Here is a 15,556-nt window from a genome sequence, read left to right as displayed (position 1 = left end):
GGTGGGCACAGTCTAAGAATAAAGGGGAGGCCATTTAAAACACAGATGAGAAAAAAACTTTTTCACCCAGAGAGTTGTGAATTTGTGAAATTCTCTGCCACAGGAGGCTGTGGAGGCCACTTCATTGGATGAATTTAAAAGAGAGTTTGAGGGCCTGTCCCACTTAGGCGACTTTTTAGGCGAGTGTAGGAGACTCTGCGCTCGCCTCATGATCGCCACATGCTCGCTGGTGGTCTCTGGTGAGTCTCCTTCATGGTCACGAGGAGTTCCCGCATTCTGGGAACTAGTCGCGGCCTCAGTATGGACGCCGGAAATTTTTCGACAGTATGGTCGCCATGGAGAAAATCGATAATCCTGTCGTCGTAGGTGCAGTGGTAGTGGGGTCACCATGTAGTTATGGGTAGTCGAGGTAGCCGTAGGTAGTTTTAGTTCATCTCCTTTGCTGACCGGGCATTTTCATTGGCTCATTGGGGAAAAAAAACCGTAAGCACGAGCTTTCAGAACCAAGGAAATTCGACCGGTAATGTTAAATGCCCGCCGAACTTCACAGCTGTGTATCTCTGGCTTATTAAAAGTTGTCCGGCTTCTTAAAAGTGTCTCCACTCCTTCTCCTCCCTTCTCTCCCCCCTTCTCCCCCATTCTCCCCTCCCCGCTCTTTTAAAGGACTTACCGTACACGGTGCTAGCCGTCTTAACCTTCCTGTTCATCGCAGTGTGTGTCTGTATCACCTTGGCTTTGCACCGTGTGAATTTCAGACAGCGCTCCCCCGCTTTCCCTGGCCCCCGCCTTTGCGATGTGTGTGTGTGTGTGCGTGCGTGCGTGCGTGCGCGTGTGTGTGTGTGTGTGTGTGTGTGCGTGTGTTCCACTCTTGACACTCGCCGTTCCAGTTCCAGGTTTTTCAGGCGAGTGCCGCAAGCTTGACAGTCGGCCGCAGTCTGCTGAAAAATGGCCCAAGTGGGGCAGGCCCTTTAGATAGTGCTCTAGGGGATAGCGGAATCAAGGGGTATGGGGAGAAGGCAGGCACATTCCTGATTGTGGATGATCAGCCATGATCACAATGAATGGCGGTGCTGGCTCGAAGGGCTGAATGGCCTACTACTGCACCTATTTTCTATGTTTCTATGTTTCTATCCCACTGCTCCACACTTCCCAGGGTCCTACCACTCACAATGAAAGACCTGCCGTAGATTGACTTCCCAAAATACAACACCTCACACAAGTGAATTGAACTCCGGTTGCCATTCCTCAGCTGATCAAGATCTTGCTGTCATTCTATTGACCTTCTTCACTGTCTATGAAACCACCTATTTAAGTCATCTGCAAACTTACAACCGATTGTCATCCAAATCGTTGATGTCGATGACAATCAGTAATGGGCCCAGCACTGATCCCCGAGGCAGTCCACAAAACACAGGCCTCCAGTCAGAATAACAACTTTCCACCATCACCCTCTGCTTCCTTCCATCAAGCCAATTACATATTCAATCAGCTAGCTCGCCCTAGATCCCTTGCAATCTAACCTCCCGAGAGACCTAACAGACACAAGCTTACCAAAGACCTTGCTGAAGTCCATGTAGACAATATCAACCACCCTGCCCTCATCTAACATTGGTTACTTTATAAAAACTCATTCAAATTTGTGAGGCATGATCTTCCACACATGATGCCATGCTGATTATTCCTTATCAACCCGTTTTTCCAAATGCATGTTTAGTTTAGTTTAGTTTGGGAATACAGCAGGGAAACAGGTCCTTTGGCCCACTGAGTCCGCGCTGACCATCGATTGACCCACACGTTAACACTATCCTACACACACTAGCGATAAATTACAATTATACCAAGCCAATTAACCTACAAACCTGGATGTCTTTGGAGTGAGGGAGGAAACCAGAGAAAACCCACTTAGGTCACAGAGAGAACGTACAAACTGTGTTTTTGAATCTACCATCATGCATATTGTGATGTCCAGCATTGCCTCTACTGTAATGCAGACTATCGAGGCATTCCCATTAAGTTTATCAGCTTCTCTCATTACCATATCGTTTCCCACAGTAAAAACAGAGAATATTCACTGAGAACATTATCCATCTTGTCCAGTTCCACACATGCAAGTATCCTTTGTCTTTGAGGGGCCCTATTCACTTTCCAGTCACTCTTTTCCCCTTAATCTACTGATAACATTTCTACGGAATCTCCTGAATCTGCTCACCCTTCCCCTTGAAAATATTCTGCAGCCACTCCAGGACATCCTGGACCTTGGGCACCAGGAAGGCAACACACCTCCCCCATTTACCCCTTCCCCCACTTACATTTTCAGTTTAGTTTTTGTCACATGTACCGAGGTACAGTGCAAAGCGTTTTGTTGCAGGCTAACCAGTCAGCGGAAAGACAGTACAGGATTAAAATAAATCCATTTGCAGTGTATAGAGAGACATGATAAGGGAATAACGTTTAGTGCAGGGTAAAGCCAGCAAAGTCAATAGACAATAGACAATAGGTGCAGGAGTAGGCCATTTGGCCCTTCGAGCCAGCACCGCCATTCAATGTGATCATGGCTGATCATCCCCAATCAGTACCCCGTTCCTGCCTTCTCCCCATATCCCCTGACTCCGCTATTTTTAAGAGCCCTATCTAGTTCTCTCTTGAAAGCATCCAGAGAACCTGCCTCCACCGGAGGCGGAGAATTCCACAGACTCACCACTCTCTGTGAGAAAAAGTGTTTCCTCGTCTCCGTTCTAAATGGTTTACTCCTTGTTCTTAAACTGTGGCCCCTGGTTCTGGACTCCCTCAACATCGGGAACATGCTTCCTGCCTCTAGTGTGTCCAAGCCCTTAACAATCTTATATGTTTCAGTCAGGTCAAGGGTAGTCCAAAGAATATCAAAGAGGTAGATAGTAGTTCTTTCCCCTCTTCCAAGCATGTCTTCCCCCCTCCCCCCACCCCCCATCTTCCCCTGAAGATGACCACAGCTCCCATTAAACAGTTAGTAAAGCCTTCAGCTGTGTCATGATAGCTGCCGGACACAGATTAAAGACACAATAGGCAACACCGCCCAGAATTTAAATGTTACATGTTTTAAAAGTGACAGCTCAGAGGTCCTTCAACAAGTTTGTTGCTTTACAAATGTGCTCATGCACATTAGTGTCTGCCTTCAAGACTAATAACTAGCTGATCAGATTAGACATCCGCTGGCATATAAAAATTCTGTATTCGCTGCTGTATGTTTAATTGGTTTTCATATATTCTCAGGCCCCGGATTGCAGGCTATACGTTAAATCTCCCTCCAGCCGCCAGCATCTCAGCTCCATAACTCGTAATTTATGCAGCTTTTTGATGGGCACCGATTATTCATGGAGGAATCTAAACGAGTGTCTGTTTTTCCAAGTCTGCCCCATGAAGTGACACGCTTGGCTCTGGGGTGGTGACCCAGCCGAGAACTGATTAAACTCAACCACCCGAGGCAAGCAAATCCAAGCCCGCGGCTGCAAACCTTTGACTCTTTGCTCGAGAGATGAGCACTCCATTATTTGCTCCAAGCAATCGCACTGACACAGGCAGCAGCATCACTTCATGAGCTCCGGACAGCTTTACTTGAGCAAGTTGCGGAAGAGGAGAAACAACATGAAACAGTGAAGATGTGGAAACAAAGAACTGCTGATGCCGGTTTACACCAAAGATAGACACAAAGTGTTGGAGTAACCCAGCGGGTCAGCAGCATCTCTGGAGATAAAAGGATAAGTGACATTTCGGACCAGGACCCTCCTTCTGACTGAAGGTCTGAAGAAGGGTCCCGGCCTGAAACGTCACCCACCCTTTTTCTCCACAGATTCTGCCTGACCCACTGGGTTACTCCAACACTTTGTGTCTATCTCTGAAACAGAGATGGGTCGTTTCAGAGAAATCTTTTTCGGTTGATTGGAAATAATTTGGTGATTTGTCAGTTCTCTGAATACACAATATCATCAACTCTCGGCCACATCACTAACTTGTTGCACAGCAACTCTGAGAAAGCTCAGCCCCACCTAGACACACCGAGGTCCATACGTACCAACACTGCTCCTGGGTCGGGCAGGGGAGCTGATGTATCCAAAGGTACCTAAATAGAAAGGATATCTCTGTTGTAAACATCCTTGTAATCAATGTTAAAATAACTTGAATGTGGATTTTTTTTTAAAAATGTGTGCACATATGAAGCATCTCATGGAAATAAGGAACTGCAGATGCTGGTTCACACAAAAAAAGGCACAAAGTGCTGGAATAACTCAGCAGGTCAGGCAGCATCTCTGGAGAACATGGATAGGTGATGTGGATGGATCAGATTCTAAAGAAGGGACCCAGCCAAAAAAGTCACATCCATATTCTTCAAAGATGTTGATTGGCCCACCGAGTTTCTCCAGCACTCGGTGTATATATATATATATTTTTAACCAGCTAATACTTGACCAAAAGAGGTGTAAAAATACCAGAAGTTTACTTTTGTATCTTTTATGACTGCAACAACTCCACGTGGAACTCATAAATCACTGCCGTCGGGCAATTCATCAACCAGCTCCGGGCCATGAGAGATCATTCACCGGGTCAACATATGGACCAGCCGTGGAGAGACCCCTCCTGTGGAACAACCATGGGGTCAGGGATGGGTCGATGGTCCCTGCAGCTGGTCAGCAAGATTGAAGGACTTGCCACCTCCTCACCACCAGACATTGCCCAACTCCAGGCAGCCTCGGGAACACAATTGAACCTCAACTGCCAACATTTAGAACCACATTTAACTTAAAGCAAAACCCAAGTAACTTCCACCACCTGCTTAAGAGGCAGCTACAGTATAAAGTGTTGCCAAGTGCAAAAGCAACAGAATCTGGAGGCGGATGATGGAAGTACATAGTAAAGTGGTTCGTTTAGTTTGGAGATATCGGCCCCTTCATGGAAACGGGCCCTCAGCCCACTGGACCATCGACCAGTTATCACTAGTTCCATGTTATCCCACTTTCACATCCACTCCCTACACACTGGGGGCAATTTACAGAAGCCAATTAACTTACAAACCCGCACATCTTTGGGATGTGGAAGGAAACCGGAGCACCCGGAGGAAACCCACAAGGTAACAGGGAGAACGTGCAAACTCCACACGGACGGTACCCGAGGTCAGGATTGAACACGGGTTCCTGGTGCTAAGTGGCTCTACCACCTGTGCCACCGTGCTTGATGGCGGTGTAGACTTGATTAGCCAAAGGGTCCAATAACGCACTGTATGGCTGCAGCCACTTACCTGCTGCTGAGACACTCAGCTTTGCCCGTCCATAATTTAAGACACTATTTCCTTTTGTTATCTTTGCGCAGTTTAGTTTAGTTTAGAGATACAGCACGGAAACAGGCCCTTCTGCCCACCAGGTCCGCACCGACCAGCGATCCCCACACAGTAACACCATCCTACGCACACTACGGACAATTTACGTCCACATACACCCAAGCCAATTAACCTACAAACCTGTACGTCTTTGGATTGTGGGAGGAAACCGGAGATCCCGGAGAAAAACCCACGTGGTCACGGGGAGAACGTACAAACTCCGCACAGACAGCACCCGTAGTCGGGATCGAACCCGGGTCTCTGGCGTTGCAAGCGCTGTAAGGCAGCAACTCTACCGCTGCGCCATCTGGCCTTCAGCAAATCCCAATCACCCAGCTCGAGGCTGCAGTTTGTACCCACACCATCAGCTTGCCCACTTCCCATCTCAGCGCAATGAAGTTAAACTACATCACTCCAATAGCCTACAGTCTTGCATTCAGTGACCCCTCCCCCCACAAACAGGTTTTTATTTTGCGTTCCTCCTGATCTTCTGACCGAGACTCTGCAAATCACAGCACTGCACCATCTTAAAGAAATTTCAAAATCTTTTCTATTGATCCATCCTTCCATCAGTCCCTCAGGCAACATCAACAATGTGGTGTGCATGGAAGATTGACGAGGATGTAGCCAGACCTCGAGGGCCTGAGCTAGAGGGAGAGGTTGGGGGGGCAGGCTCAGACTTTATTCCTTGGAGTGCAGGGGCGATCTTTACAGAGGTGTATAAAAATTGGAAGAGGTATAGATGGGGTGAATGCACAATCTTTTACCCATGATAGGGGAATCAATAAAGAGAGAGCATAGGTTTAAGGTGAGAGGGGAAAGATTTAATAGGAATCCAAGGGGCAACTTTTTGCACTCAAAGGTTGGTGGGTACATGGAATGAGCTGCCAGAGGAAGTAGTTGAGGCAGGTACTATAACAACATTTAAAAGACACTTGGACAGGGAGATGGATAGGAAAGGGATGGGCCAAATATGGGCAAATGGGAGTAGCTCAGATGGGGCATCTTGGTTGGCAGGGACGAGTTGGGCCGAAGGGCCCATTTCCGTGCTGTATGACTGTGTGATCCAAGCTATTGGTTGCTAGGGACCCTACATTCTGTGCTTCCTTTATCAACACTGCTGCGATCAAAAGTCATTGGGAGGTGAAGAGACTCTATTTTGACCTTCATGCACGACATACAAGCTGAACTTTGTGTCCATAACACCCCCCCCCCCTCCCCCCTCCCTTATCTGCATATCCTCTATTTCTTTCTGCCTCATGTGTTTATGTGACTTAGCCTTAAATGGATCTTTATAGTTCGCCAAATGTTTATGTTAAGAGGGTAGTGTAACCCTGTGTCATTCACAAAATTACTTCATGCATTTCAACAAAACCACAGGAAACCCATCAATCTCTCCCCAGCCTCTACCCATGAATATCCAGCTGCATAAAGAATTTTTGTTTAATGTTTGTCTGAAGCAATCACACTGCTTGCCCAGGAAAGCAAAAAAAAAAAACCTTGGAAAGCCTCCAGTTCGACAGATCTTGTTCCATGAAAACAACAGTCCAAGAAGCTAGTAAAATGAACTCGGTGAGTGACTGCACTATCAGAGTCCGGTGAGCAAGCCAAACCTGCCATCTTGTGGTGACAGTGCTACACTGCAGATTTATTGCAGAGTATTCAAAGTAGACAAATATCCAAGGTACACAAAAATGCTGGAGAAACTCAACGGGTGCAGCAGCATCTATGGAGCGAAGGAAATAGGCCTATTTCCCTCGCTCTATAGATGCTGCTGCACCCGCTGAGTTTCTCCAGCATTTTTGTGCACCTTCGATTTTCCAGCATCTGCAGTTTCTTCTTAGACAAATATCCAAAGTAGACAAAAATGCTGGAGAGACTCAGCGGGTGAGGCAGCATCTCTGGAGCGAAGGAAATAGGCAACGTTTCGAGTCGAAACCCTTCTTCAGAAATATCTTCATTAAATATCCAAAACAACTTTAAACTAGTATTCAAGTTTTTGAGGCTTCATGAAAGAGTTTTAAATATTTTGATTACACTGATTGGGAATATTCAGTCAAATGATGATCAAGTTTGTCAACCTTCATGTACATAGACAATATAAGAAAGTGTAGAGACAAAAAACTGCAGATGCTGGTATATATCAGAGACACAGTGCTCTAGTAACTCAGTGGGTCAGGCAGCATCTCTGGAGGAAATGGATGGGTGACGTCCGAAGAAGTCCGGACCAGAAACGTCACCCACCCTTTTCTCCAGAGATGCTGCCTGACCCGCAGGGTTACCGCAGCACTTTGTGTCTATCAGACCGATAATATGAACCTGGTCACTGGAAAAGGAAATCCAGCTGGCATCAGCTGGATTATTTATGATCTATAAAGCTGAGTGTATTTTGCTTTGGAATTCAGCGTTATTTTAAGAACAGCCCACAGGTGCTCAAACAGTTCAGGGCAAGGCATTGTGTACACTTGACTCGTGATCCGAATCAGGTTTAATTTAGTAGGGGTTTAAATTACCAAAACCAGCTGTCTCTACAGGAGCAAACAAACTGAACCACATCTGAGTTTTTGTCCCACTCACAAGGGGAGCTCCCCAATAACCCCTTTGATAAGCAGAGTGGAAATCGCTTGTTTCTGCACTCTATAGATGCTGCCCGACCTGTTGTGTGTTTCTAACATTTGGTAGTTTACAGGTTTGAACCTTGGCACGAATGGATACCTGTGTACTTCAGAAGGTAAATGTAGGCCACGGTCAATCTATACCGGATCGGTAGTAAGAACGGCAAACGCAATGCTAGCATTTATTTCAAGAGGGCTAGAATACCAAAACAGGGATGTAATGCTGAGGCTCTATAAGGCGCTGGTCAGGCCGCATTTGGAATATTGTGAGCAATTCTGGGCCTCATATCTGAGGAAGGATGTGCTGGCTCTGGAGAGGGTCCAGACGAGGTTTACACAAATGATCCCAGGAAAGAGTGGGTTGACATATGATGAGTGTTTGACAGCCCTGGGCCTCTACTCACCAGAGCTTAGAAGGACTCATTGAAACTTACTGAATAGTGAAAGGCCTGGATAGAGTGGATGCGGAGAGGATGTTTCCACAAATGGGAGAGTCTAGGACCAGAGGTCATAGCCTCAGAATTAAAGGACGTTCCTTTAGGAAGGAGATGAGGAGCAATTTCTTTAGTCAGAGGGTGGTGAATCTGCAGAATACATTGCTACAGAAGGCTGTGGAGGCCAAGTCAATGGCAGAGATAGATTCTTGATTAGTGCTGGTGTCAGGGGTTATGGATAAAAGACAGGAGAATGGGGTGTGGAGGGAGAAATTGATCAGCCATATTTGAATGGCAGAGTGGGATTGATGGGCCAAATAGCCTAATTCTCCTCCTAGAGCTTATGAACTTAGCCATTTACATTGAATTGGAACATCAGCAACAAGCCATCATTGAATGAAGAGATGGGATGGATGTTAACAAAAGAGACATGAACAGCCTCAGTCTGGGAATATTCCATTGCTGTGAGGAGCCTATAAAATAATCCAACCGACCATGGATTCCATATTAATCAATAAAGGGGCCTTACAGCGCCAGAGCCCTGGCTTGGATCCTGACTAAAGGAGCTGTCTGTACGGAGTTTGTATGTGGCTCCTGTGACCGTGTGGGCATTCTCCGGGTGTTCTGGTTTCCTCCCACATTTCAAAGACGTACAAGGCTTGTTGGTTAATTGGCTTCAGTAGGTTATTAAATTATAATGTCCCTAGTGTGTAAGAAAGCTTAAGTGTATGGGGTGATCGCTGGTCGGCATGGACTTGGTGGTGCGAAGGACCTGGTTTCATACTGTACCTCTAAAGTCTAAATATCGAGAATACGCAGCAGATTAGGCAGCATCTGTGGAGAAAGAGTTTACATTTCACATTCATGATGTTTCATCAGAGCTGACTATTTCAGGTTCAGACTTATAAGGCTTGTTATGAGATTGTTGAATTCCACACCGAGTCCTGAAGGCAGTTATGTGTCTGGTTGGACGATGAGGTGCTGTGGTCTCTTAACAAAACAAAACGCTGGAGTAACTCTTAATCTGACAAGTCCTGACCTGAAACATCACCTATCCACGTTCTCCAGGGATGCTGTCTGACCCACTGAGTTACTCCAGTCTTTGCTAGAATAATCAGCGAGTCAAGCAGCATCTAGGTTGACAATGTTTTGGGTCGGAACACTTAAGTCTGAAAAAGGGTCTAAAATGTTGTCTATCCATTTCCTTCACAAATGTTACCTGACCTATTGAATACCTCCAGCGCTTTGTATTTTGCTCAGCTTTACTCATCTGTAGTTTCTTGTGCCTCCGTTTAACTGCTGCAGTCTCCATCTTGGTATGGATCCCATTGGAACCCATAGGAGGCAAAGAACAAGGTGTTGCAGAAGGAACAGTCCCTTTGGAATTGCTGAAGGTGAGGGAGTGCAAGACTTGTTGGTACTTCAGTGGAAATTGTGGAGGTTGAATGTAAAAGCTGCTGGGGTAGGAAAAGACAAGCAGGTTCCATGCTTAGTTTCCCCGCTTCACTCAGACTGGGTCCAACTTGTACCAGTTCGCAGAGCAAGATTAAATTAATAGTAAAAGTGAATCAGTTCATTGGGAGCAGTTGAGCGACCAGTTTTGTTTATGTAATTTTGTGAACAGCATGGGGTTGCACTATCCCCGTAAAGGTATAGAATCATAGATTTATACAGCACAGAAACAAGCTCTTCAGCCTAACATGCCCAAGATGCCCCATCTACACTAGGCCCTCCTGTCTACGTTTGGCCCATATCCCTCTAAACTCCGTCCAAATGTTATTATACCTCAATTATTTCCTCTGGCAGCTCATTCCTTGCACCCGCCACCCTGTGTGTTCGGGTGGTGTATATGGAACATCCGTAATTGTGTGGTATTCTATATATTCTATAACTACATGGTACATTTATATTCTACATAAATGTGCACAGAATTTCCAAGTCCAGAGTAGGTAAATGATATTAAATTAAAAGCAATAAGCCTGAAATTGTCCCAACGCAATGAAGGATAGCACACAGCAGCCAACTGCAACTGCACTTTCTTGCCCTGAGACCTATAAAGTGGAAGGTAAACTCATCAAATGTTGTCATCTATTCAGGTCATTTATCCCCTTCTCGGGAATTACCATGCCTTCATTTAGCACCTCAGCACAGGAACTCAAGGTTTTGTGGGAACGTTGCAACAAAGGTGGAAACAGAATTCCCTATAGTAGCACCGCCAGGCAGTTACCAATGCGTTCTCCTTTTGTTCAACTGCATCCGGGAAGTAGATTTGTTCGGTGGGTTTAGACTGAGCACCACTGCATTACTGCTCCAAATGTTGCTGGCAAGTTTGTATGCAACGTACACATTTGGGATCAGATATCTGTAGAAATTCATACATCTCACAGGTTTACACAGAACCTGAGCTTCAATCTTCTGCAGAATTCCATCAGCATACATCAGTTTTAGTCAGTTTAAATACTGACTCGTACAAACATACCTGTGAAGTTAATGTGCTGTAGAACTTGAAGACCACTCACATTGCAAGCAAAAGGGAATTAATGTTGAAATCAATTCTTCAGTAGGGCAAGAACCAAATTCACGAGCAGACACAAACAATGGGATAAACTGCTCCCTTTAATTAGCATTATGGATTGATATATTACATTAATCTCCTTAAAGACAGTATACATTTTTCCTGTGTGCAAGATTGTGCAAGCTCGTTAATTTAGGCTTTGTAAAATCTCTAACAGTTTCAAAGAGGCAGTAATACAGGTGATGCAGCTAACAAACAAAATGTAGTATTGAGTTAGCACAGGTTAAATTTCTCAAGAAAACAGTCCCTTCTGTGTCCCTAGCTGCTAACTGCAGAAAATCAGGAGTTGTCCATTCCCAATGTTTCAGAACATCACTGATATGGTGGTATGCTTGGTCCTTATGTATTTTCTGGCTCAAAATGATTGTGAGTATACAATTCTTTGTTTTTGATTAAAGCAGTTGTAATTTTTTTTTTTCAAATAATTTACACTCTATGAAAGTGGTAGCTTCCATACATTCCAAAATCTCTTAGGATACAATCAATGACTCATATACAAGTTGTCTAAGCAAAGTAATGGGGCAAGGCTTCAAATGTTTAAGATAGTACTTCAAAATTTAAAACACAAAAGCAACTTAGAATGAACCTGCAGCGAAAGCCTGTTAAAAATAAATAGTTGACAATTCAGTTTTCACAAAGTCTAATTGTAAAATAAATAAGTCCCAATCCCTAAACACCATTGCTTATATTCAGATTTCTTTCCTAAATCAAAGTTTCTTTATGGTAAGGAAAACATTAAAAAAAAACATATCAATGTCTTAAAATTTCAAAGTGCAACTGCAAAACCCAAAGATTGTTGTTTCAGCCAATTAGTCTTTAGCAGAAGCAAGCACCCTTCAGCTGCACCTTCTCTCAATGCCATTAGGAACCCAGCATGATAATTCATAATCTGTGTACTATCCTCAGTAAACCCCAATGATGCCCAAACTATCATCCGCAACGCCAGGGAAACATAACATTCACTAAACCAAAAAGAGCTAAGTTTTGAATTTTTTTTCAAACAATTCCACTCTGTGTCCGATTTTCTCCAATTAGCTCATCTGTAAAACGGTTTTGTGCCAGATTAGGTACTGTGAGCAATTCTGCTCAAGTTATCAATTCAGACACTTCATAGCTGCGTACAATACCAAATGCATTAATACTCTGCGGCCAGATGTATACATAAATTACTTTCTCCAGTTTTCTAACACTATCAGGCCGAGATCTGCACCAGTGTAAGTAATTCAGGTTCCCAAATGTGTAACCCAAGATTAGATGTATTCAAAAATGCCATTTGATCATGTAACCTTCCATTAGCGTTAACTAGACACTTAACACTCAAACTTAATTACACCAAATAAAAATAAAGTTAAAATAAAAGTTGCTTTTGGTAAGTCATTTCAACTCAACATGAACAGTGATCACCTACTCTCAGTAGGGTTGGCTGAAAAATTCTTATAATGTGCAGATAAAATGAATAACTCATTGTTGTAATCAGGTGAATAGACTTTGTTTTTTTGTTTTTTTAAATCACCCCAGTGTATGGCTTTATCAGTTGATTGTATTCACCATCGAATCTTCCACCACGTGACAACTGGCAAACTAAAGTGTGCAGATGCAGCACATCAAGATTCATTCCAGGACGTTCTTTTAATTGCACAGATTAAAAGCTGGCGAAGGTTTTGTTCCATGGATCCAGGTTGGGTTGATGTCAAGTGTTCCATTTCTTCAGGACGACAATCAGGGTGGTGTTTGAAATATAACCGAGTAAGATCTTGTTATCTAGCTTGACACTAAAATATCTTGTCTCACATCAAATATACATAGTTAGACCATGTTCCGGATTTTGCAATTTAGATAATTAATAATGAAAGATTGTAGAGTCTTAACGTTTGCTGTCTAAGAAATGGTCAATTGCAAGGTTTGGACGGGAGTACTTGCTCTTTAGGTCTTTCCTCCAGAGGGGATATATTGAGGTGCATAAATCTGACGCTCAGATAAAGTATCCAACAAGCGACCCCCCCCCTATGGTATTCACCATTCCATGTCCTTGATCCAAACTGCAACACTATCATTAGAGAAATGCTCGGAACAAGTCTCAGGTGAGGACCAGTAACTAAGATTGGGGAGGATGCCATACAATGCTGCCCGTGGACAGACTCGTATAAGCAATCCAAGGTGGCCTTTGCTGGCCCATGGATCTGATATGTTAGACTGGGTTTTGGATCACCACAATGGAGACCATCTTCTCTCGTTTATTTTCTAAAAATATGCAAAATCAGATGAAATTTACATGAATATAACTATTTATCCACCCATCGAGTAATGATCCCTTTTTATATATAATAAAGAAAAAAAACAAATCAGACTTAACTTATTGGAGCTGCCATTATTTAATCCTACCTTGTGAGCCATTTATAATGTAACCTAAAATGCAATAATTTAAATTCGTATCATATCTTGCCATTTATATATCCCAACAATCCACATCTGACTCACTGCAGTTTTAAAGTTTGATCTGTAAATTGTTCTGGACAAGCCAAGTCCCAATGCCTCCGACTCTATTTATTAAAAACGGCTTTGTAAAGGTGCAGTAAGCGCAAGTCATCTATGGCTGTCCATTCATGTTGGCCGTTAAATGTTAACTCTGACTGTCGACAAAGGCACTGCTGTCAACTGGAAGTCTCAGCTGCTGTGAGGGATTGAAGTGATTTTTGCTGGTCTTCCACTCAAATTTTCATCTCTCTCAGCCATGGCAGTCATGGTTGCAAATTTCCTCGTGTGCTCCAGGAGATGAAGAGATGTGCTTCTGAGAGGCATGAATGGTCTTCACACCCCAGTCGATTACACAGAGAGAAAAAAAAAACCTTCATGAGAATAAGGGAGTTCAAATAGCAGTCAAGGTTGAAATTCAATTGCAGGCGAGAGTTCAACATTTTCATTGCTGCTTTTACTACATATCTTGCTGAGTTTGGATTGTGGGAGAGTCACCTCTGCATTCCCTGACTAAAACTGGATCTCTTATTCAGAAACCAGAGTCTCAGATTCAGTTTTTTTCCTGGATCGATGATTTGCCACGTAATAAAGAAACTAGATTAAGAACTGGAAATACTGAGAGCCAGCACTTACGATTTTGCTCTTCCTCAAGCCAAGCAAAACCTTGTAAAATTTCCTCCAAAAAAGCATCATTATACGAATTAAGTTTCTAAAGACCCCAGCAACAAAATAGCAGAGTCCCATTCTGCCTTACTAACAGGTTTGTTAAATGTTAACACGTAAAACAGATGCCAATAAGGTTACAATGTCAGGTATATCAGCTTTCTTAAAGAAAAGCCCAGACTTTGGAAATAATTTATTGGAAGGCTGAAAAACATGAGGCAACACAAAAAGGTGACTTCTTCAGAGAAACTGATTGACCTGTTGATTCTTTGCCTCTGGTTCAGGCATGCTGCACACCTGCAACAATCTACTTTCAGGGAAACCATGATTTGTTTGGTCAAATGCAAGTTTCCACCCCCTGCTTTGAACGGGATGCTCAAGAAAAAGAATCACTGCCTCATGAAAAAGACATGACGCCATGAGCTGCAGATTCTTTCGTCAGTATTGAGGAGTGGGGATGGGCGTGGTGAGTGAAATGAAATCAAAACAACACTTGTTTAAGGCCCCAGTTTCAGAATTCACACAGACCAGAATAACAGAGAGGGGGAGGTGTCATTTGCTTACAGTGCAGTTTCAAATTCTGAAATACCTGAAAAAGTGTGGTCCCTTTTCGCATTGCTGACAGTAATATAAAGACCTGTTAGTAAATTTGATTGTTAATTTTGGTAAAGATCCAGTGAATCTAGTTGTGTTTTGTTTTTCATTTAAACGTCTCCACGCTATGTACATGTATTATACAAGAGAAGATTCAATCCTCAGCTCCCTCCCACAAACAGTTGGTGTAAATCTCTTCACTTTTCCTCGCAGTCTGTTATGCAGGTGGTGTTCTGCATCACTTGCGATCATCAATGGTTTTAATGAATTCAACTGCTGCTGTGAACTGCATCCACCAATAGGATTCCTCTCCACCGAGCCGGCTGGCATAGAAATTATTGATGTACTGAACAGTGGACAGCAGGCAGGGTGGGTTAGCCTAAAGGTATAAAAGAGATGAATTAAAAGCGTACAAAATCAGGAGGGAGAAAGAATCAGACAATATATTACTTTTCATTCAATAGCAATGTCTTAATTTACACTTCATGGGAAATACATATAAAATGCTACGTATTCAGAGGCATTCAGAATGGTTCAATTAGATTAAAGGTGTTTTATATCACCTCCACTACATCATCTCTCAGACATGTTGCATTGTCTAGCCTTGCCAATTAGCCTGAAGAAGCCGTCATTAGCGCTGCAGAATCCTGCAGGAATTGATGACAATGAATTTTCCTCCAAATGCATTAAAACAACAATCTTTCTGACAGCAGATGATATTTTTAGCTCAGAATATATATATTTGCATAGGATTAAGTGGCCATCTTTTGCACGGCGAAAGCTTTACCACCACAGCCCAAAAGTGGTCCAAATGTTCAAGGTTCAAAGATTTTGCACACTGAATACCCCAATG

At 43.5% G+C, this 15,556-nt stretch overlaps 1 protein-coding gene across 18 annotated transcripts in view; it reads right to left on the bottom strand.

Annotated features, from left to right (window-relative positions):
* Nucleotides 1-10,993: 10,993 nt before the first annotated feature.
* Nucleotides 10,994-15,556, bottom strand: part of gapvd1 (GTPase activating protein and VPS9 domains 1) — a 106,053-nt gene continuing 101,490 nt past the window's right edge. For 11 of the 18 annotated variants that reach the window (XM_033048817.1, XM_033048822.1, XM_033048816.1 and 8 more), the window contains one exon: nucleotides 11,000-15,082. In XM_033048817.1, the coding sequence (XP_032904708.1) occupies nucleotides 14,942-15,082 (141 nt within the window). In that variant the 3' untranslated portion in view covers nucleotides 11,000-14,941. Of the gene's footprint in view, nucleotides 15,083-15,556 lie in introns of all 18 variants that reach the window. The other 7 variants (XM_033048814.1, XM_033048828.1, XM_033048832.1 and 4 more) reach the window with 3 other exon arrangements.

Source organism: Amblyraja radiata, chromosome 32 (assembly GCF_010909765.2).
Source record: "Amblyraja radiata isolate CabotCenter1 chromosome 32, sAmbRad1.1.pri, whole genome shotgun sequence".
Taxonomy (NCBI): domain Eukaryota; kingdom Metazoa; phylum Chordata; class Chondrichthyes; order Rajiformes; family Rajidae; genus Amblyraja; species Amblyraja radiata.
This window is presented reverse-complemented; position numbering and strand designations above follow the sequence as displayed.